This window comes from Aythya ferina (assembly GCF_964211825.1).
Source record: "Aythya ferina genome assembly, chromosome: 2".
Taxonomy (NCBI): domain Eukaryota; kingdom Metazoa; phylum Chordata; class Aves; order Anseriformes; family Anatidae; genus Aythya; species Aythya ferina.
The window spans coordinates 47,864,650-47,888,634 of NC_140297.1; the positions used below are offsets into that span (position 1 = coordinate 47,864,650).

Consider the following 23,985-nt stretch of genomic DNA (forward strand, 5'->3'; position numbering starts at 1 on the left):
TAATACTATCAGCTAAAATTTTGGCAGTTGTTTTACCAATATGGATGCATAATTTATTCTCTCCATCTGTTCTCTTCCTTCACTCCCTAAAAATTGAGGGTCTGATTTAGTTCCAGATATTCATGGCCTTCAAGGCAGTGGATACTGACTGTGCAGTAGGGTAATGTATCTAATACCTGAGGAAACTACTTCTATCCCTGCTTACTATGGAGTGTAGTGTGAAACTGTTCAGTTAAGTAAATTCATGTGGAAAGGGGACTGCACTGCACCTCCTGAACAAAAGTTGCTGTGTCCTCTAGTATTGTTAGTCTGGCAGGATGAATATTTTAAAAACTTAGTTTCATCCATATTTAGCAGCAGTTAAATCCGGGGAGTATTTAGGAGGGATGTGTATGCTTTCTGCCTCTCAATGCTTGCGTTTCATGAACTGGCAGAAAGGTTTCTCTGTTTGCACTTTATGAGGTGAAATTATCCTTGTGCACGTTTATGCACGCTCTTGCAGGCTTCCTCAGTAACCTTTGGACAAAAAGGGAGGCTATTCAGTTTAGCATATAGCCTTCTTTAAACATCCCTTCCTGAAAGACATACAGTTTTTTATACCAGGTAATGGAAACTCCTCAAGGTTGTGTTGTGTCATTTGATCCTTTTTCCTGAAACTCAGCTTGTTACGTGTTTTAGTAGCTAGAGAGACTGATTTTTACTTGTGAACATTAATTATTTCTTTTTGTTGGAATGCTTGCATTTTCCCACAGACTTTGAGACCAGTTAAAATCCTTTTCTTATGTGTGATAATTTTTCATCTCTTACTTAAAAATCAATCTCAAATGTCATCAGGCTGGACAGAACAGACACACTGAGGACATTGACCCTCTGCGAGCTCTACTGGGATGTCTCAGAACATTTAATTGCATACTAAACTCCTTTCAAATGAGGCAGAAGAGGGTTTATATTTCAAGCATGTCGAGTGAGATTTGCATTTCTAATCCTACTTCTAATCTTATCTTAAGTTTTATGGTGATTCAGACAAGCTGATAAATCTGTGTACTTACTTTCTTTCCTCATAGTTCACCAGGTTAGTGGGAAGCTAGGTTTGAAGTCAGTGTTTTTCATGAACCTTTCAGAATCCTGAGTGGAAAGTGCAAGATTTCTGTATGTTAGTGTAATTTATAATCCCTCAGATGGCTGGTCTTCGATTTAAATCTTTTTCTTTAATTTCTATCCTCCCTCTGAATGTTTCTACAAAACAATCCAAAATATTTAGAAAATGAAGTTGTTCTTACTGCTTTCTTGTATTACTAGTAGATGCTGTGGTTCTTCCCTTGTCACATTAGTGTATTTTTATCGGTATATCTTGAACTATGTCGGAGTTACCTTTTCCTTTTCCTTTTTTTTTTTTTTTCTTTTCATTATTCTCAAAGTAAGGTCACTTAATAATAGTCTTGCAAAGAGAAAGCAAGTTGAAAGTGGCAGAGCCCATCTTGTGCTGCTGCTGTCTTCTCTGTCTTTTTGTTCTGGATACATAAATTTAGCCTTAAAATGCAGGTACTGCTTGAAAAGAGAATAAGCCCTCTTTATATGTCCAATTGTTGTATTTTTTTTTTTACACTTGACTGTATAGCCAGTTTTTAACTTAACTATTTTGGATTGAAAGAAAAAAAAAAAAAACAACATCAAGAGAACAACAAAAACTTTATTTTAAACCCTCTAATGATAGGCCAGTTTTCTCTTGGCATGTGACTACCTCTGAAAGGTAGTGTTTATGTGAAGAAGTCCTCAAATGAAGTCAACAGGCATGAATAATAGCTTACCATCTTTTATACTTTATTTAACACCATTTTAATTCAATCTTGAATGTTTTACATGTAGATTTCCAGGCACCATTGTTGTGGTAACAGCTCTCCTTATTCATTGCTGGTATTTAAATTGGTGTCTGTCCAGTTGTATTTATGCTGTCTTGTTGACTCAGTACAGAAAGGCTCAAGGTTCAGTGCTGCTTTATTTTGTTAAAGGTGGTTTTGTTCAAAATGCTGTATTATTTCTGGGTCATAATGATGCTACCATGCTAGAGAGCTAGATACAGAAGAACAACATCCACATGCCTAACTCATTTCTTGACTCCAGAATCAAGGCCTTTTCAGGAGGCTGAAGCAAGTTGCTCACAAATACAGACTGCTAAAAGCATCTAGTCACTCTTGGAAACGTTGACAGGCCAGGACAGAGACTGCATATGCTTGGAGTGGCACTCTACTAAGGGTCTTCCTTTTCTTCCCCAGTATAAGCCTTCACCCTCTTCTCAACAAAGATTCAGTTGCAGTTATGCCTAAGGCATTGTGCCAGATGTCAAGAACCCTGAGTACATGAACTATGCTGAAAGCCAGCAGGCAACTTTTGTTAAAAACAGGTTCTTAGACATCTCTTCTTCTTACAGTACAGTGAAGGCTCCTTACATGGTTATCTGGTGTTATGCAAAGATGATTATGTCTGGTCATTTGTCCAGTTTTATCTTCCTTCCAGCTGCTTATTTTCTTAAACTGCTTTATAACTTGTATCTTATTATAGCATCTTGATCTCTTGAAGAGCTCTGATTTTGTCACTGGAAAACACTCTTGCACAATACGTGGTTTTCAACTGGCAGGAAAAGGAGAGTTAAAGATTTTAGGATGCAGAATGATTGCAGATGGGGTCTACTTTGTCCTTGTTGATATGAGTAGCTTGAGCTGAGGCTTTTTGGAGCTATTTTAGAGCAGTATTTTCCCAGGAGGTAATGCAACTGTATTGTCTTAATTGATTATACATGTGTGTATATATTCAATGTTGCTGGGCTAACAACTTGTTTTCTGTGATCATGAGAAACATATGAAGTGAGAGTTTAGCTTTCTCTTCCACTGTTTTTAAGTCTTCATTTTCTCCCCCTGAGTAAATTGCTGTTGGGGATGTTCACTGAGGCTGTTCTGAGCCTTCCTGCTGCTTGACCCTATCTTAATGTCACTGGGTGGAAGCATTATAGAAAGCATGGAGACTAAAATTTGTCATATTTTTTTTTGGCTTGTATGTTTTATAAGCAAAATATACTAACTGACTAAACGTGAACTAAAAGACCCACTGTTTCATTTAATCATACAAGTCTATTTTGTCTTTCCTTCCTTTTTTTCTCCCCCTCAACTTTTTTTATATAGCTGCAGATAGTAAGGATGAAGAAATTAAAGCACCTCCCAAGAGATCCTATCTGGGTATGTACTGTCCAAACTCACTCTGCATGAAGTTGCCTTTTCAACTACCTATTTCATGCTTTGCCACTTTTTGTAACCATTTTTAGAAACAATTGCATGATCACTACTATATTAAATGTTTGCATTAAGTTTTTGTGACATACTAAAGCCTGGTGCATGGTTTCGTTTTAATTTTCCCTTCCTCAGTTTTAACCTACATAGTGGAAAACGTGCTTACAGTTCTACTTCAGAAATCAGTTTTTGAAGGCAGTTGAATTCATTGCATTGTGTGTTTCACATCTTTCTCTTTTTCCTTCCCCAAGGTAGAAAAGCAAAATACTGTGTGATACATATCGTCATAGTCATATTCCTCCTCTTCTAGCCCTGCCTCTGGAGGAAACAATGGAAAATACAGGAGCATCTTTCAGCATTGTTCAGAATGCTAGATAAGAATTTTCCCATAACATCTGATGTTCAGCAAAATGCCTGCATCTTTGCGATTTTTCCCCCCCCCCAACTTGTTCCTCTCTTTATTAGAGTAGCCTCAAAATTGTTTCTTGGTAATTAGTAACACTCTAAATTGGAAGTATTTAGAAGAATACTTTCTAAAGAAGTATTCTTCTAAGGAATTCTTCTAAAGTATTCTAGAAGTATTCTTCTAAAGAGGAAGTATTAGGCACAAACTAACCTCGTAGCGTTTTCAGCTCTCATTTTTTTTTTTTTTTTAAAATTAGTTGTGGGTATCATGTTAAGGTAATTATACCAGCCACAGACACAAAAGTTGTCCAAAGTCAATTTTTATATTGGTTTAAAATGAATTGATGAAGAATCTCACATTGATACTAGTTATTTTCTATTGCAATTCTCAAGCTAATAAAGGATCAGTTAAAGACATACAGGGTAAAGAAAAGTATTCCTGGTGCAAAAAAGTCTCTACTATATTTATCAACAGTTAATTAAACTGGAGCAAGCTTTGAGAAACACAAAGAGAAGCATTAACCTGAGTACTGTCTTGAATCTGTAAGACCAAACCTGAAAGGGTTAAATAGATTCTACCATTTATCTTCTGGATCTTTCCTTTCAGATTTAGGGACAAAACGCATCTTAAATTGGTTTGATGGCAGTATTTTGCAAAGTACCTTTTCGTTGTATGCTTTCAAAACATTTTTTCTGGACTTCGTATCAAACTGTTTTATTTTGCTGTTTGTTTTCTACTTTGTAGTGGTTTTCACTGGCTTGCAACACTAACCAATGGAAAGTAAACTTTAAACAATTCTATCCTTTTCGCACCTATCTTCCTATTGTCTTTTACTGGTACTCAGAAATGTTTTATTTACAGTGGCAGAGTTAGAATCAGCTGCCTCTGCTCCTAGATATGACTGAGTGGGTTATTTCAAAATGCTTCATGTGGTTAAAATTAAACAGAAAAAAAGTAACTTAATGTGACCTTTTATTCATTTCTGTTTTTTTTTAAGTGCTTAAAAAGGTTGACATTTGTAAGGAAAAAAAACGTTTAATCTTAGTCTAACTGATTTAAATCTGAAACTATTGGTTAATAAATGGTGACTGAAGGTCATTTTGGAACTGCTTAGCAAAATAATGAGATGAATCGCATTATCACTAAGGAAAAAGGGTAGTCTCATGCTCAGAGGTTTAATGATAGGTTGGCACGTCTGTTCTCTGTTCAAATGGCGTAATTCTTACTGGTGCAAACAAAGTAAGAGATGTTTTGAGGTGTTTGTGTGTAGTGCACATGCAGAAGTATGCCCAAGCGGGCGTACAAGTGGGCTATACAGTGCTTTACATCACAGCATAAGTCATACTTTGACTGGCAGGGGGTTATTAAACTGAGTGAGCTATGTCCTCAGGTGCTCTGTTTGCTACAGCTCTGGAAAGCTCACTGAGAGAGTAGTTAAGGGGAATATTTGCTGTATTCTCCTGTGGTATGAGGACATTCTCACAATGTCTTCTAATGAGTTTTAACAAAAATTTTGTTCGAGGAGAGATTGGCTTCTTCCTTTTCCCTGTTTATTTTGGTTTTCTGAAAATATTCTTCAATGTGCTTTCAGACTCCAGAGATCATTGTATTACTTTCTTTTTCTTGTTATGTAGTAAACATTCAGCCTATTCTTTTTGTAGATGAAGATTGGCTATCCACAAAAACTATTAGTGTAGATGTTGAAACATTAATCCGAGAATGTACTGTGAAAGTTAAGGACCTGATTAATTTATTTTTCTTGATGAGGTGCTTTAGAACAAATCATAGAATCATTGAATGATTTGAGATGGAAGGGTCCTCTAAAGGTCATCTAGTTTGTGAATAAATGTCTTAATCTGTTTCACCGAATTGCAGTAAAATAAGAATTAGAGGCTGTCGTCACAGAAGTAGCAAAACACTAAGCAAGACTTTGCTCCAAAGATGTATTGTGTGAAACTGTTTCAAAGGGTCTCATTGACATGGCAGATGAATCCCAAAGTGAATGTGATTTGTTTGATTTTCCAAGTAAATATTTAAACACTTTGAAGGACGCTTCCAGTAGATGACAAGAGTTTTCCTCCCTTTTGTGAAGCTGGGTTTAAAACTTTCCATGCTACTGAACCCTGAACCTTGCTTTTTGCCCAAACAGAAAGTTATCCAAGTAACGAGTTTTAAAGCAACAGTAATAACTAAAATGCAGATGATCTACCTGTTGCATTAATATTCAAAATGACTTATTTTCTTTGTGTGAAAAATGTAAAATGTCTGTGCAGGTAAGTTCAAAGTTAGAACCTGCATAGTAATGAAGACAAAAAAGTAATGTGAATGAAGTAGGAACCTGCATAGTAATGAAGACAAAAGAGCAATGTGAATGAAGTAGGCACATCTGCTACTCTGTGCTGTTTCCACTTTGTCCTGGTTTTGTCTGGGATAAAGTTCATTTTGTTCCTAGTAGCTGGTATGGTGCTGCGTTTTGGATTTAGTATGAGAATAATGCTGATGTTTTCAGTTGCTGACAGGGAGCAGCGCTTACACTAAGCCAGGGACTTTTCAGCTTCTAATACTGCCCTGCCAGCGAGGAGGATGGGCGTGGGTGCACCAGGAGCTGGGAGGGGACACAGCCAGGAACGCTGACCCACGTTGGCCAAAGGGATATTCCATAATACCCGATGTCATGCTGAAAAATAAAACTGGGGAGGTTAACCAGGGAGCAGGTTGGCTGCTGTTCGGGGACTGGGTGGACATCAATCAGTGGGTGGTGAGCAATTGCACGGAATGTCAATTGCTTTGTGTATTATTTTATCATAATTATAGTAATAATATTTTCCTCTTCCATTTCCTTTTAAACTGTCTTTATTTCAACCCATGAGTTTTACCATTTTTCCATTCTCTCCCCCATCCCACGGGGACGGGAGGGACTGGCTGTGTGGTGCTGAGCTGCCTGCCGAGTTAAACCACTGCACAGTCATCGTGGCAGCCCTGTGAGTAACTTACACGTTCACCTCTTCTTTTGTCCCTTCACTTCACTCAGGGGATCAGCTGGCTCATGATAAATTGGGAGTTGGCACGCTCTGGGACGCAGCTGACACATCGCATGCACTGTGACGGCTGTAAACTTTTTTCAGTCAGCTCTCTGGCTCCCTCAGGTCGTAGTACTCAATTTGTCTGAGTCGAACAGGAGCGTCCAGCTAGCAGACAAGCAGATGTGCAATGTGGTTGTCTGTGAGTGCTTACAGCATGCTGCTCTGTCCAGGCCTCGCTAGCCTGAGCAGAGCCACAGACACAGTTTCTCTTTGCCAGTTATGTGGGCATCGCTTTGGTTTCATTGAAAGTGTGTGTTTCACACCGTAGTTTCTAGTTATTGAATTCCCCGTACGACTGTTGGGTAGTTAAATATGTAGCAAAAGCATAGCAGTTGCTGGTACACAGCTGCCTCTGTCCCTGCATAACTGCAAGTAGACATGAGGGGAGTTAAATACCTTCTTGCCAGGAGTACACACTCCATTGTTAGACTCGTGTTAAAGTGCTTTTTTTGGTCTTTTAGGAAGGGAGCCTAGGAGAGGGGTTTGTAACAGCGTCTCTGTGTGAAACTAGGATGTTTGCCTGATGGAATGACATCCAGCTGCATCCGCAGTTTGGCTGTGGTTCTGCGTGTGGTGGGGGCAGTTACTCCCCCCTTCTTTCTCTGCAGTAGTATTTAATCCTTTTCATAAGACATTGAAAATAAAATCAGAAATGGAGAGTCGAAGGATAAAGTGGCAATTTGTTATAAAAAAAAACTTACGTTGATAGCTGTAGAATCTTATTTAAAATATATAGAAGAAAAGCTCATAGCAACATCCAGCCACATGAGGGTGCTCTCGGGTTTCCCAGTCTTCAGCAGAGCCACTCACCTGGAGCCTGTGGGGGACTGATCCTGCTTTCAGGTCTGTTGTGCTACCTGTAGAAATAGTGAATAAACAGATTTTGAAGCCTTCTCTTCTGGAGGCTGAAAAAACCAGTTCTTAGTTTCTTCATGTATGCCATGTACCTCAGCTCCTTAGTCATCTTGGTGACCCACTCCTGGGCTCATTTCAGTACAGCAATGCCTTTCTTGTACCTGGTGGCACAAAACTGAACACAGTATTCCCAATAGGGTCTCGAGGGTGTTGAACAGAGAGGAATAAACACTTCTCTCCACCTGCTGGCTGCACGCTTACTCAGCTGTATAGTTCAGTATGCAATTGGCTGCCTTTGCCCCAAGGGCTGACTCATGTTCAGTTTGCCAGGCTCCCCTCCACTTTTCCACAAGCCTCCTCTCTAGTAAGGCAGTCCCCTATAGCCGTCCTGTGGCATGTTGTTATTGCTCCCCGGGTGTGCAACTGCACTGAACTTCATGGTATTCCTGTCAGCTTGTATCTCTATCCCTTAGAATAGCACCCCATAACTTGGTGTCGTTCATGAACTTCTTATCCAAGTTGGTAAGAAAATGTTAGGGAGTATTGGCCCTGATATTGATTGCTTAGCAGGTTGCCTTGTAACTGACCATCAATTGTGTGTTTTTCCATTGAGAGGAGAAATTTGTAGAGCCTGATGGTCCAAGACAATTTTCTGCACTCTTTATTCTCCACTTACCAGTTGGTATCTTGCTAGTAAGCATACTGTAGGAGACTGTCAACTGCTTTGCTAAAGGCAATATAAACAATATCCAATCCTTTCTTCTTTCCCTTAAAGTCAGTCATCTCCTAACACAAGGTAATCACATTGTTCTAATGCACTTTGCCCTTTGTATATCTGTGTTGTCTGTTACTAGTCACCTTTTTGTCCTTCATGTGCTTTGAAATGGATTGGAGGAACCATTTTCTTCCATATTTCTTCCATAATCCTCCTAGCGATAAGGTTAGGGTGACTGGCATGTTGGTTCCACAATATACTCTTCATCGAAGATGGGTGTGATTTTTTTTTGTTGTTTGTTTTTCTCCTTTTCCTTTTTCCTGTCATTGAGAACCCATCCAAATCACCATGAACTTCTAGAGGTGACTGAAAACATCCTTGAAAGACATAAGCCTGCACTTTCACATCCTTAGAAGTATCCATTAACGGAAGTGCTTCCAAACTCATACCTTCATCATCTGTGGGTAATACTTCATGCACTCAACCCTGTTAGTAGGGCTCAGGAACTGTAGAGGGCAGTCCTTACCAGTGAAAGCTCATTAAAGTATTATTAATGCAAGAAAGCAGAATATAAGTTTACATCCAAGAGAATTAGTTGTCCAGCTTTCATTGTGATACCCTGCTTTGCTGCCTGTCTCATGTATTTCAGTTCTAAGCAAAGCAGGCAGGTGAGAAGAAACTGTTATTTTCTATATGATAGCCAAGTTGACAGACACTAATCTCCCTGCAGATTTCCAAAAAAATCTTCCAAGGTGAAATACTTTTAGTTCTTAGTAGAGATATGTTGGTAGCTCTGTTTTTTTCAGTGGTTTGTAACACTGGGTGACAAGAAATGCGCTTAAGGAAGTGTTGTTACCCAACTTTGTTCAGACATAATGGATTGGCTGGACAGCTTGCTAGGGAAAAAAATCAGGCTGCAGCACACTTTTAGGATCTTGTTATAGATCCTGGCACATCTATATTTTGTAGATTTCATGTATTTCTAAAGAATGCTGTCTTTGCATTTATATAAGCGATTTAGAATCAGCAGTTCAACACCTCAACTGGGCCCATACATCAACAGTTACGTCCTGTACAAGAGATGGAGGGATAGCTTGCACCCAATTGCTGCTGCTGATTTTTGTAAATAGACTCAATATGAAAGGTAGACATGCTGTCACTCTGGAAAGCTGCTCGTCTGATACATACTCAAGACTTCTACTTCCATTTACAATTTGTCTTAGTCTGTTGGAAGTAAGTCCCCTGAGATAACCATACCCCATGCAGTATGTGGAGTGGGAGGAATGGTCAACGAGGTGACCCAAAGGGTGGGCACATAGAAGTGCTGAGCTAGGTGGCAGCTCTCACTTGGTCCCAACTGCAATGATGTTAAGTAGGATGTCTGAGCTGGCATAATGCACTTTATGAAGTGAGCTGTATGTGGAGCTGATGGTAAAGGAATATCCTTATTGTTGCATTCAGCCTGATTTATTCTTTCCACTGCATTTTGTGTTCTTTACGTTTTATTAGCCTTCTGTCATTTAAAGTGTGCCAGGAATGTAAAATTAATAGTTTCTGCTAAGCTAGAAATAGGGAACACATTTAATAAGACTGCCATTCAGAAGCTCTTATATATAAATAAAGGTGTTAATAAGGCATTTCCTCTTGCTGGATATTGAAAGGCACGTATCACTGCAGCATCATTGCTGTTTCATGGGGGGGAAAAAAGAAAAAATGACATTTTCTATTTAAACCCAAGTGTCATGTTTTTAACTTGTAATGGACTACACCGACTATCCTTGAATGAAAACAATTAGGGATAACTTTATTTTACTGAAAGATTCCCACCTTCACCCCCTATGCACTCCCACTTTAAAAACAGTGATTTCCCAAAGATACATTGACTAGAAAAGGATTTACAAGCCCTAGGTAGATTTTTCAAGTAAGAAGAAAAATCTTTGGTATGCTCCAGTTAGCCAGTCTTCCTGGGCTGTTTGCTTTTGGGAGGAGATGCAGGAAATTCCATGTTATGCCTGAGGTCTGAAACCAGAAAACTAAGCAGTGGATTAGACTTTATCTAGATATTGCTCAGGTTTGGTGAGATGAATAGTGACTGTGCTCTGTGGTATTGAGGATCAGCAGCGCCTTGTATAAAACTTCCCCCTTTCTACTAATGAGTTTTGCTTACTAATTATTCTTTTAAGACAGTGAGTTCACAGTTGTCTTTATTAATGTTTATTTTTTGTGTTATTTTTTATGAACCTGCAGGCCCAAGGCATACTGAAGAGCAAAAAGCAAACAAGCACCCCTCTGGTACAAAGTGCCAAATTGTCACTTTTGATGCTGGCAAATTAACAGGTTGCCCGAAGAGCAACTTACATATGCTGACAAGAAGAAACTTGTTTAGGAATTAGTCCTAGGCTCTGTTCCCAAATGCTGGGGAGATAGGCATCACTAAGGAAAACAGCACAGAGCTAGGCATTCAGCGCAGTGGCTGTTTGATGGGAATGCTGCGGTAGCACAGACTTGGCTGGCACATAGAAGCTGATAGCTAAACTTTTGGTTTGTCGTACTTTGGATAACATAGGGAATCTATTTCTTCTGAATTTAGTGAATTTAGAAGAAATATTTTCTTCCTATGCCTGTACTCTGTCTCAGCATGACAGTCAACTTTTGAAGAAATGCAGTATGTTATCATCTCCCTTCCCTCCCTCCTGGCAAGAAACATTTTATTATTACATGCACCCTAAATAAACAATTTTAGAAGAAAGAATTGCAGTAGATATCAGGACAAATGGTTTAGACATGTAGCAATGAGTATTTTTAAGAGGCATGGTTAAAAAAAAAAAAAAAAGTTAAAATGAATGTTCAAGTTGAGATATACAAATTAATAGCACTGTAATGTGTCTGGAAAGAAGAACTTGCCCATCTCCTGCATGATGAAATAAACACAAGTTTTTGCCTATGGTGTGAGAAATTACATTTTTTATCATGTTAGAAATGCATCAGATGTTCATGTATTAGACTGCTTTTACTTGCAACTTATGTCAAACAGTTTTTGTTTAAAAACTGATTTCAATTGAACTGCAGAATAATTGATTTAAATTTATAAATAGTAAATAAGCTACAGTATATTGCATATTTATTTTGTGGGAACATACTTTTTTAAAAAGACTTTTTTAAATATCTATTTTTGATAAATTTTCAATAAAATTAATTTGCTCATCTTTTTTCTTATCTCATTCTTTTTACTCTCAGTCATTCTTCAAAGACAGAGAGGGAAACACGTGTTCATTCAGTTCCCAATTGTTGTTTCCCATTATTTGAATAAATGAGGTATTTTTACAGAAAAATCTTAAAAAGTAAAAAAATGTTCTCGCAGGAGCAAACAAAGCTTTCTAAGGTCTGGTTCCAGTGAAATAGTTGGTAATTTTTGGGGTTTAGTATTTGACTCTTTAAAGCTATGCAGTAGATGCACAGTGATTTAAGTAATATAATAGCTTGGTAATCACAGGCCTCAGTTAATGTTTGCAATCATATTTTAAACTTTTAATTGATTCTGTTTTTCAGAGTAAAAGTTTTAAATGTTAAAATTTAATTTTATCATGTTACTAGAACAATTATATACACTCTGTCTGTGTGAGGAGATGACAGTGCTGAGTGAGGTTGGGGAAGAAAGTAACCTAGAAGAATGGGGGAAGAATGTAACCTAGCTGTCCGTGAGAAGGTGCTGCCTGTATCCTCTTGAATCAGTAACAGATAAGGTAGCTTTTTTTCTGCAAATCATGAATTTATGGTGAGAGTCAGGGCATACGCAGTCTCCCTTCAGATACTTTGATGGCTAGTAATCAGCATGTTTTACTCCTTGTGGAGGGAAGTCTAGCACCAGTAATCCTGAAGTTCTTCATGTCTCCCTTCATATGCATTTATTATGTGCCCTAATTTCTCTTTGTGCTGCTCTGTGATCAGTATGCATTACACATATTGCATCAGGATCCTATGTTCCCTCCCATGGGTAGGGGAAAAATCCCAAACCCAGAATTCAGTTCTGACATTTAGTTTTACTTGCATTGTAGATTAAAAAAAAAAAGGGGGGGGCCTTGTTCAACCTGGATGGATTCCATGGAGACATAGGAACTAGAGAAATGAAGACAGATCCTCATAATTTCAGGGAAACGCTATTTAATTTTAATAGCTGCTTAAAGCTGTCATTTTTACTATTACTTAGTGCAGCTGAAAAGCCTGATGAGAACTTTGGAGATTAAACATTTTAAATATTCAAAATATCTCTGCTTCTTCAATGAAGGTTTATGAGATTTAGGATTTTTTTCCCCACATCAAAACCAGGACCAATATAGCTGTTTCTAAACTAGAGAGACTGCTTTGTTTTTATACACGCTAGCCTTTGTGGGTTTCCTGCCCTCTGTGGGTTACTTACTTATTTACACCCGCCCACACCCCACCCCACATAAAACTTGACAAAAAAAAGGATTTTCTCCTTATCTCCGATTTGTATAGCCTTTGGAGAAAACAAAACAATACAAAACAAACTGTTGCTGGTTTAAAAAATTCTCTACTTCATTTCCCCTTTTTTTTTCTTGTCCATTTATACAAACCACCAAAACTGGGAATGACTCCTCGCCTATGTTGAAGTTTTACATTGCTGTACTTTCTCTAATCTTTGTACTCTGGCATGTAAAAAAATCAAAGCAGTTATTTCAGAAAACTTAATTTGCTCTAAATTCCTTACTTTGTCTTCAGAGACACTATTTACTCTCTTATGCCTTACTTCACTCCCTGTTGGGAGTAGGATGTAGCAGAACATGTAACTGTGCACCGAGGGAAAATAGCAAACTTAATATCAAAATGACTTAAGATAATCTTTATCTACAAGTTCCTCTTTAAATTTCTGTGCGCAGTGGCTGTCAAAGGCTGTTCTTTGACAGCCACTGCGCACAGAAATTTAACGAGGAACTTGTGGGTAAGACTGTTGTTCAGCAGTCAATTATTTATGGTTCATCAGCTGTCATTGCTGCATCCCCTGCACTCCTGAGTAAGGGATGTGTAAAGGATGTGGCAAAGGAAGGCAAAGTCCTGCATCACTTGGTCAGGAGAACAAAGGCTGAAACCTGTGGGGACAGAGTCATCTAACTGGTAGACACTGACAGCGTGCTGTCTTCTGTTTGCTTTGAATTTTTTGTTGTCATTTTAAAAACTAATTATATTTATAATGGGGCATAACAGCCGAAGGCTTTTGCCTCCAGCAGTGGCTGGGTGCCAAACCCTTTGGCAGCAATGCCTGCCTAAGATAGTCCTGATCCTCCTCCTCTCCTCCCGATACTCCCCCTCCTGCTCATCCCAACCTCCTCGCCCCCACTTTCTTGCTCTCGCAGTGGTACTGAGAAAACTGTTCCTGGGATTATGTTTCGAACCAAATAAAGAACAGATCTGGCTGATGATGCAGGCTTTTTTTTTTTTTTTTTTTTTTTTTTTTTTTTTTTTTTTTTTTTAATTTAAAAAAAGCCCACATTCTTCATCTTCAATAAGAACTAGCTGCTTCAGGAAACTAAACAGTTGTCCTGTTGCAGCTTGAGGGGGGTGAGAGGGGCTTAAACTTCTGCTTGCAAATGTGAACAGTTTGTGAGTGCATGACCTGCATTGCAACCAAACTCCTTAAATCCATTACTGCTACCTTTCTTTCCAGATCTTGAAGACACCTTGACTAATGCAACATTAAACTGTAGACACGAGGTGTTCAGAAACCCTGTGGTATTCAAAAATGCATCTTGCTTAACCATCACTGCTCCTGTCAAAGCAGGGATTTATCTGCGGTCAGACTAAACAGCTGGGAAGTTGAAGGGGAAATTCTGTTTCAGGGTGGCTCTGTTTCACTTGGCTCCTCCAGTTACAAGTGCTGTAATCAGTAAAGCAGCCTGCAAGCACTCAAGTGAAACTCTGTATGGATCTCCCTCCCTATAAATTCCTCCTGCTAATGTAATGAAGTCACTTGTATGGAAATTTCTCCTGTTTGGTCACCACATACAGTACTTTAGATCTCTGCAGACATGTGGTAAATAGAGTAAGTTTTGGTTTAAATGTTGTAAGAGAACACTGCAGGCTATGTAGGATATGGAAAACCTTCCACTGCCAGAAGGCCCTTTTTTCCTTTCCTTAAAAAATCATATGGAGAATGAAATTATTTCTAACTTCATCTACCTAAAAAATATTTTTTTTTCAAAATGATTTTCCACAGTTAGTTCTACAAGTGCCAGTATGCTTACCTGATGTTTATGCTAGCAAGTCAGAAATTATATTTGAGATTTTTCTGTTAGTGCTGGCCAGAAATTTGTGAATTGATTGTTGGGGAAAAAGGTTGTCACTGGCGGATGATCACATGTTCACAAACACACGCATAAATGATTTCAACGAATTTGTTTCATCATCATGATTTGTTCATCTGTAAAGGGTAGGATTTATGCTGAGCGAAGATGCTTTCTGACCTGAATAGGTCTAGTGACTGGGTGGTCCCTTAGGATGTAGAAAAACCTGTGCTGAAGGTTCTTATTTCAAACCATAGAAGGAAAAAATTTGAATCTTTTTCCCAAATCCCATCTGTATGTTTGCTTCTCTTCCTCCTCACAAGGTTTTCAAAGTTTTGTTCTGCTATACAGCAAAAATCCAGAAATACCAATTTATTTTTTCAAAACAGAAATCTTGTTCACCACCCTCCCCTTTTGTTCTTATTTGCAATTGATATTTAGAAGGATACACTATGAAACAGAGCAGATTGTGCGGTCACTTTGAGGTACTAGCATCTTTGTAATGAGTTCTGATTATTAAAGAAAATGTCTAAGGTTGTCATATGGCAGTCAGAGAATGGACAGAAGGAGAGAAGCACGTGAAAGAAAAAAAAGATCCAAAAGCTTCCTACAGCTTCCTACGTGCATCTGAGGATTCTGAGGTGTTAAACTACTGATACTGAAAATGGGTCGTTCTGAGGTTAATTTAGGCAATTGCCAGGAGATGTTTAGCAGGCCACACGGCATACTTGAGCAGAGGAGGCAGCTGCACAACGCATGACTCTGTTTGGGTACTAAATTAGTAGGGCCAGTTTGGGGGTTAGAATTTGTCTTGCCTGGTGGTGGGTTACCTAGGCAACAAGGACTAAACTTTCAAAAAAAGATCCTAAATGAAGAGAGGAGTTTATATTTTTAGGAAGGCAGTTTAGCTTTGTGTTGTATACACGTTTGCAAATGCATGCCCGACTTTGGTTTCAGAAAACAAAAAAAAAAATCACACAAATGCTTTCTTTCTGTGGTGTCTTCACAACAGAGGAAATGGGGCCTCAGGTACCTCAGCTCAGGGTTAATTAAGAGAGATCATTTCTCTTTATGCAAGTCAGTTGGTATTTAGTGTTTTCCCCAGCGACGTGCAGTTCAAAAGGGGGGTGTGTTGTTGTCTGACAGTCACTTCAAGAGTTTCTGGGGGTAACTTGCTGTATTGTGTGTGCAGCCTGGCATTGTAGTCTCTGGTGCTGTGGTAACTGAGACAGCCTGCATCTAGACTAATGAACAACTTGTTTTTGTAGTATTTAATATTTTTATTAATCTCTGTAAGTCTAATTGTAGTCTTGGAATGGAGTATGACGTGTACACATTGTTTCTAGCAGTGTAGTAGGCTTGCTATCTTTTGAGAATTAGACTCACTATAGTAGGCTTAATATCTTTTGAGAATTAGACTGTGCTAATTAGACGCTAAATTAGCCTCGGTACTATTGAAAATAAATTAAACTGTTTCCAATAGAGTTTGTAACTCCAGCTACAAGAACCTGGAGCCAAGGCAGCCTGCTCTGCAGTACTTAACCAATTGCCTCTTAGAGAGAAGTCTTTTTTCTGGAGACCTTTGTGAACTGCCTGATAGGGCTGTGGGTGGTCACTTAGAGAAGCCGTGCTGAGGGTAGTGTAAAATGCTGTTGAAATGATTGTAAAAATAGTAACTTGGTGCTATACGTTCTTGCTGTGACATTCGCCTCATCCCTGGTTAAAAAAGAAGCTGATTTCTATAGTTAGCGTAGTATCTAGCCGAAAGAAGAATTTAGCTCTAATCTGCTGCCTCCATGGTTAGTGTCGTTTGGAGTGAAGGCCAGACTTCAGGGCTGTCCTTGTGGGCAAAGGGCTGGGGGATTTATTTGCTTAGTTTGACTTCCTGTGATCCTGTGGTACTTTGGGATTTTTGATGCTCTTGGCAGGAGGTGAGCAGGATCAGGGATGTTTGCCTCCCGTAGTCATCAAAATTCCTTCTTCTGGGTTGCTCCCTGGGCTTGCCATTCCTCTTCTTCCCTGGCCGCTTCTTGAGATGCTCCTCCTGAAGTCCACGCTTGCTGTCTCATGTGGTTTATAAAGCTGTTCGTGCTGCTTTCACTCCAGCTTTCAAATGCATAGTTTGTTTTCCACAGTGCTAATTCCTTTGGGTCACAGCTACCACATTTCAGTGGCTTTCCTAGCTCCATTATCTGCCTAATTATTAAGCTGTTCTCCTTCATCAGTCATCTTGTAGGTCAGATAATAGCTGCTTTTTCCAGCCGTTGAGATGATCTCATAGAGGCAGTGAGTAAGAAGAATGGTCAGTGCATTGAAGTAGAAAAAGGGAGCCTTTTTCTGCTCTGAACAGGCCAAAGTAGCAGGATCACAGTAGATTATTTCTGTGTTAATGTTACTGAGAAGGCCAGTCTTCACAGAGGAAATGCAGTCCTATTTTTCCTATTCATTTTGATATATCTAGGATAAATTTAAGTGCCTTGCCTTAGTAGCAATATCAGTATGTATCTGTGGCGGTGGGCCTCTCTTTTTTCTTCTAACCTGACTGACCTGCTGTAGGAGTGCAGACTTGGTGTTTTCTCTCAGCAGGAATTGGGAGGAAAAGTTTGGATGCATGTGTTTCACAAGGTAACTTGGTAGGTTGTTGCAAGAATACCCTCTGCACGATTGCCTTGAAAACATCTGCCATCTGTATTAAAACAAAAAGTCTTTCTTCTCCTCTGCTTACTTCATAATTTTGCTTTCTCTTCAATTTAGCAGTAGTGCCATGAGGAATATAGATGCATGTATGTGTACATATGAAAACACACATGAAAATTTCAACAGAGGCTGGTTGTCGGGCATCACAAGTGATGTAGACAATTTTTTATCTTTTTGCAAAAACAGCATAAAATGCTGAAGGTGAGCTAAAGGTAGTTTCAGGGACTTGTCTTTTTTTTTTTTTTAATTTAAATTTGTGGGTTTATACAACTGCATTTTTCTCTAGAATGTTTTTTATTCTTTTTAGTGTGAGCCTCCCATAAATTGAAGCTTGTGTACAAAGCAAATTACACTGTTAGCACAGCAAAGGCTGTTTGTCAGCTGCCCAGGGAGAGTGTTTTGGTTTGGGTTTTCATTCTTAGCTGTCTTGTGTATTGTTAGCAGCAGGGGGTGAAATTTTCAGACTAAGTCTAACTTTTAAATTGCTGATCCTTAAGGTTCACAAAATAGTCAATAGGGCTGTTACTGCTAATTATCTCTGGTAAAGACCACTGTGCTAAGTGATATTCAAGGGTTTCCCTTAAGCCAAAGGCCATAAAATCAGGAAAAGAGCAAAATAATGGGAAAGGTGAGGTGTTACGAAATAGAGTGTGGTTCTGTGACTTTTTAATATATACCAGTTCATTTGCATGTTTGTTATTTTTTTTAAGTAACTAATGTGTTAACCTTGCAATTATTAATTTCCTTTGGTGAGGTGGTTGAGTGGACCTTAGAGAAACTGTAGGAGGACACTGAGGAACTGAGGAACTGTATGGAGTATGAGCGTAACACTGAGGTGGGGACAGTGCTGGAAAAAAAAGAGGTACATATCACCCCACTCCTGTATAGCTCTGTTGACAAGGAGGAAGAAGAGTGGGTGACAACCTGATAGTGGGGAAGAAATGAACTTGATGTGACAAAGCAGAGAGCTAGTATAAGAGACTATAAAAGCTGGTGACAACACATAAAATGAGGCAAAGAAAAATAAGCCAAGTATGTGCCTTCAAAGGATCCCCAAAATGGATTTCATTAAATGACAAAAATTTGTTTTGTATAGGTTTGGTTGATACTTCCAGAAGGTTTAAGACTTTCTGGATTATTTTGCTTCCATCCTAGAAGTTCTAGAGAAGAAGCAGAGACAGCATTTGGGTACTACCGAGTGTGAAGGCCAGATAGTAGGAATCTGTAGGACAGGAACATTGTAAGAGAGACACAAGGAGATGCTTGTGTACTGTGGTAGCAGGGCTGTCAGATACTGAAACGTAAACAGAGATGCAGAAATTCCTAGGTCACAAGCCTGAAGGAATGGCGATACAGAGGGTGTTGATAGTAGCATCTTCATCTGTGCATGATGAAGGATTCCTTATTATATATTTTTTTTTTCTGAAGAAGAGGAGTTTGGATCAGAGCCAGAAGTTCTTGGTGCTAAACTCTCATTTCTTCTCTTGTACCCTGCGTGAAACATAGCAAGTGCCTCTTTAGTCCCAGAAAGTGTAAAAGAAATTCTGGCTTCACACAGTATGTTGCAGGTTTCTATCACTTTCTCAAAAAAAAAAAACAAAGAAAAAAATCCTAAATGCACCAGTATTCACTGTATGTGTCTTGTGCTGCTTCCTTTCTTCTTCTTACTGAAAGAAAAGAAGTGTCTAGCTGGATACATTGCTAATGAGCATGAAAGAATTGGTTATGGATCACCTAGGAAGAGTCATGCAAAGCCCTCCAGGTATTTCTTGGGTGCCCAGTGGGGTGCTCATGAATTTCCGAACTGGGGATTGGAGAAATGCACCTGCTGACTGGGGAGCTGTCGAGGATGAACAAGATGGGAAGTACATCTAAATGTCCTATCAGGGAGCATAGCAATAGGACGAGGTAATGATTTTAAACTAATAAAAGATTGATTTAGCTTAATCATTAAGAAGAAATACTTTACTGTGAGAATGGTGAGGCACCAGTTTTAGGATGTCAAAGCCTTTGCTTCCCAAAAGAAACTAACATAGCTGATGTTGTAAAATGCTTCTTGGCTAAAAATAATTTAACCATTTGGACCTCTGTGTCACACTCACCCTCTCTTGAAAGCCAACACTGTAGACTTTTTATGTCAGTTGGCATTTACACCACCCCAGAATCTTGAATTTTCTGCTTTCAGTTTGTCTTGACTAATGCCAACCATGGCTATTTGTAATAGTGTATCTGCCTGCTTAACATTTTTTATATCTTACCTGCAACATGCCTCTCAAAGGAGTATTTTAATCTCATCTTTCTTCATCCTTAATCTACATTGGCTTTTCTGCATCTGCCCTCCCCCCTAGCATCAATAGGATTTTCAAACATAAAGAGGAGGAGGGGGAGCTAGTGAGAGGAGTGAACAGTGCAAACAGTGCCTTCCTATTTCAGGGAATAGAAAGGTATGCATCTGGGCTTAACTTGGACAGATTTTGAGATGAATGATGGAAATAAACTGTGGTGCAGTGGAATTTCCTGTTTCATCCTTTTAAAGAAAAAGGGTGATGTTTGCAGGGGAGCAGAAGTGCCAATATTTTCTTTATCGTTCACAATTTTCTTCAGATGTAAATATTTTCAAAAATAATTTGTAACCTTGGTTATAAACAAGAAATGTACTCATAAATTTCGGAAACTAGAATTTATTCATAACTTAGTATAGCAAAATGGACACTGCATAGCATCATGATAGTTTTGAGCAAAAGATGAAACAGAAGAATCTCAGTCTCTTTCCTTGTTTATTAATTAATTGCTTCAGCTGAAGTCCTGTTTCACGCAATGGTTTTCTCATCTGTGTGTGTATTATAACAGAAATAATAGTTAAGGTTTTCAGATAAAGGATGATGGCTAAATTACTGCCATTACCAGATTTCCTGTCTGCCTAATACTGGGTTCAGAGATGTATTTACGTGAATGGAAATGAACTTCAGGGTAAAAACACTGAAAAGGCACACGAACAGCTGACAAAGTAGGAGGTATTCATGTGTTCAGGTGCTTGCACAAGGCCATGGATCTTGTAGCTGGCCTCATGGTAGGTCTATGAACATTGACTTCTTTTATTTTAGAGATGTGCTTTGTTCATTTCTGTTATGACAATGAATTTGGGGAAATAAAAATTTGGTGTACAGTGATGATTATCTTCAAAAGGGTCTTTGAGCATGTGGAGAATGCAGGAGGAAAAACACAAGGTATGCAGAGCAACTGTGGCAGCTGTGTGAGGGGTCAGTAAGTGAGGGGCCAAGGGTCCTGATGACATGCAAGCAAGTTCCAAACTAAGCTGTTGAGTCCATCCTTTGAGGTGTAACAACTATGTGCCCAGCTTGAGAGCCAAAAGGGCCTCTTCTAGGGCTGGAGGAGCGTGGCTGGTGTGCTCTTGTCTATGGTTGCTACTCGTTATTAATCTTCTGGTAGTGGTCTGTGTCAGTTGTCTGATCAACACTGTATAAGGTTGAATGACCCGTGATGGAAAGTAAACACAGGTTTTCCACCCAATGTGTTTGAATGTAAGAGGTCTGAATTATAATAAAATAATTGCCTCTTTAAGGGATGAAAGCCAGTGCTTGAGGTGTCTGTAAAAAACAAACAAACCAACAAACTAAAGTCTCTTTGAGAACATCTCAGAACCTGGGTTTAAAGAAGTAATCTGGTCAAAGTAGCTATTATGTCTTAATCCAAAGCCATTAGTAGCTCTCCTCTTCTAGAACGGAGGTTGCTTTTTTAAATGATCCATAATCTTGCCACAGTTTATCTCTGCACACTTTTTTTCTACTGTTCATTATTCTGTCCCCACTGTCAGCCCAAATGCCTCTGTCCCAGAGGGTCTCTTGCTATTTTAACAGTTGTATAGTGTCAGGTCTCTTTTGGTGGGTTAGGCCATTTGCTTGGGATTGCTCAAGAAGCTGAGTGCATAGTGGGAAAATCAGTGAATTTACTCTGTTCTCCCTCTTGCTAATTAGTGTTAGACTAAGGATAGCATAGGATGGAGTAGTTCAGTTGGAAGGGTCATTGATTCAGTGGTCATTGATTCCTGCTGCCTGACCACTTCAGGGATAGCCAAAAGTGAAGCCGTATTGACGAGGACATTGTCCAAACATCTTTTGAACACTGGCAGGCATGGGGCATCACCCACCATGCTGGGAAACCTGTTCCAGAGTTTAATCTCTCTCATGATAAAGAAATTTTTCCTAATGTCCAGTCTGAACCTGCCCTGGCATAGCTGTGTGCCATTTCCACGTGTCCTTTCATCAATTACCGGGGGGAAGAGACGGGCACCTCCCTCTCCACTTCCCCTCCTCAGGAAGCTGTAAAGAGCAACGTGTTTGCCTCTCAGCCTCCTTTTCTCCAGGCTAGAGAGACCAAGTGTCCTCAGCCTCTCCTCCCAGGACATGCCTTCCAGCCCTCTTACCGGCTTTGTTGCCATCCTCTGGATGCTTTCAAGTACCTTAACGTTCACTTTATATTGCGGAGCCCAGAGCTGTACACAGTATTCAAGGCGAGGCCACGCCATCACTAAATACAGTGAGGCAATCGTCTCTTTTGACCAGCTGGCTATGCTGTGCTTAATGCGGTAAAGTAAAATGAATAATGTATTTCCTGCCTTGGTGGTTATGGCTGTCTTGTGATGTCCTTTTTCTGCTGCTTTCTGTTCTGTTCTTCCTTCACCCCCACAAACAAAAGCCTTCACAGAGCTCCAGAAGTGCGTGTGTGATGCTCGCATGCTGGGTTGGCTGTGCCAGCACCAGGACTAATTTTATTTAGTCTTATGTCCCTGGAAGTGAACTTGAACTCTGAGGCTGAGGAGGCACTGCCATAAAATACTGAAGGTCAACATTACATTGACAGTGGCTCTGTCAGTGTAATGTAATGATTATTTAATGTAGTGTAGTTCTTGTAGGTGATGGCTGACGTACAAAAATGCATTATGCAGCAGGTTGCGTATGGCTTCTGGCTGTTTTTGCCTCCTTCTTTGTATGGCAAAGAAAGGATTTAACTGGGTGCAGTAGTTGTCTTGAGGCATGGTTTTGCCAAGTATTAAAAAAGGGAGAGTAGTTAATAAAGAGCGTCCACCAGACTAATAGCTTTTTTAACTTAAAGTGCTCTTAGAAAGGAAGACACGATCAGCAGCTGCAAATGAACAGTTATTTCAGGATTTTTATTATTGGAAATTCAGCTGTTGTTTTTCTATACTGTCAATGACTTGACTATGGGTTTGTATATTTTATTATTCATCTATAAAATAAATGTGTATCTTCCAGTGGTATGTTGTTAATGTAAGCAAACATCACACTTGGTTTGTTCTTTGTCTTATTCTTTCTTGAGAGAGAGTATTTTGTGGCATAGTGTTCTCATAGGCGTAAAAATAAATGTAAACCTTACACTCATTTGTACTGGCAAAGTACAAATGTGAAAAAGTACACTTTGCCCTTGGAGAGCAAAGTGATGTCTGTGGGAGGTCTTGTTCCAGGTTGGATTCTCTTCACAGTTGTGCATCTTCCTCAGTAAACCTGTACTGCCTGTGCATCACAGCTTGCCCTTGGCTGCAGGCAGCAGTACCACACCAGGGTACAGAGCTGCGGACTTCAGGTGACCTTCTTTCAGCCTGCATTCAGGCAGTTTGAAGCTAAAGATAATGGTACTAAATGAAAGCACACTGGCATTGATGTGCTTGGGACCCATGCTTGGTATTGTGAAATTTTTTGTGGAGCACTTCCTGTGCCAACTCTGCTACATTCATCTCCAGAGTTTATGTTTCATACCTGAAGGTCAAAGATTTGTCTTAACAAAAATGACTTTTTTAAAAAAAAGTAATATTTAAATTAAAAATAAAGGTTTTGCAGGTCTTTGTTTTATTGTTCCCGTATTGAACATCCCCACCAAAAAACTATTTTGCAAATCAAGTTTTTCATTTTTTTTCTGTTTATATATATGTATTGAATTTTTATTTATTTATCTATTTATTTTAAAATAAATAATTTTCCTCTTATTTCTGCTTCTCCCCTTCCCCAAAGGCTGACAGTTGTACTGGTTCTCAATTCCACCCTGATAAACTTCGAGTTAGGTTGGAAAAACCTGTTTTAATTCCTCCATTCCTGTTCTGTTGCAGATTTTGACTTGAACTATTTTTGGCATTGGAGCAAGTTTACAGACTACGTGCAGTGTGTCCTGACCTTCACTGGTGTCACCGGTTACATCACTTACCTCTGGCTTGACTCATCTCTGTTCGTGGAGACACTGGGCTTCCTTGCAGTGTTCACCGAGGCTATGTTAGGTGTTCCCCAGCTCTACCGTAACTACCAGAATAGGTCTACAGAAGGAATGAGGTACAGTGTTTGTCTTAAATAAAACAATAAAGTGTGTGCATGTGTGTGTAGGTAAACTTTTGTATAGTGTGGGTATAATACTTTCTGTGTGGGGCGACATCATCTTTTTAAATTTTGCTTGAAAATACAGCAGTTGTTGGAGTAGGTCCTCTGTCAGCACATGCTGGTGCTGACCTCATTTATCCCTCTGAGGTTGGACCCATTGTTCAAGTCCAGCTGGGCAGTTCAAAGGTGGAATGTGTTTTATTAAAATAAATGTGTAAAACCACTGCTTTTGCCATTAGCAACAT

General features: G+C 39.3%; 1 protein-coding gene across 3 annotated transcripts in view; it reads left to right on the top strand.

The window, feature by feature from the left end:
* SLC66A2 (solute carrier family 66 member 2) overlaps window positions 1-23,985 on the top strand; it is a 50,097-nt gene that overhangs the window by 8,680 nt on the left and 17,432 nt on the right. For 2 of the 3 annotated variants that reach the window (XM_084508924.1, XM_084508925.1), the window contains exons 4-5: window positions 3,177-3,230; window positions 23,479-23,695. In XM_084508924.1, coding sequence (XP_084365050.1) covers window positions 3,177-3,230; window positions 23,479-23,695 — 271 coding nt within the window. The remainder of the gene's footprint in view (window positions 1-3,176; window positions 3,231-23,478; window positions 23,696-23,985) is intronic. The other variant, XM_084508926.1, reaches the window with a different exon arrangement.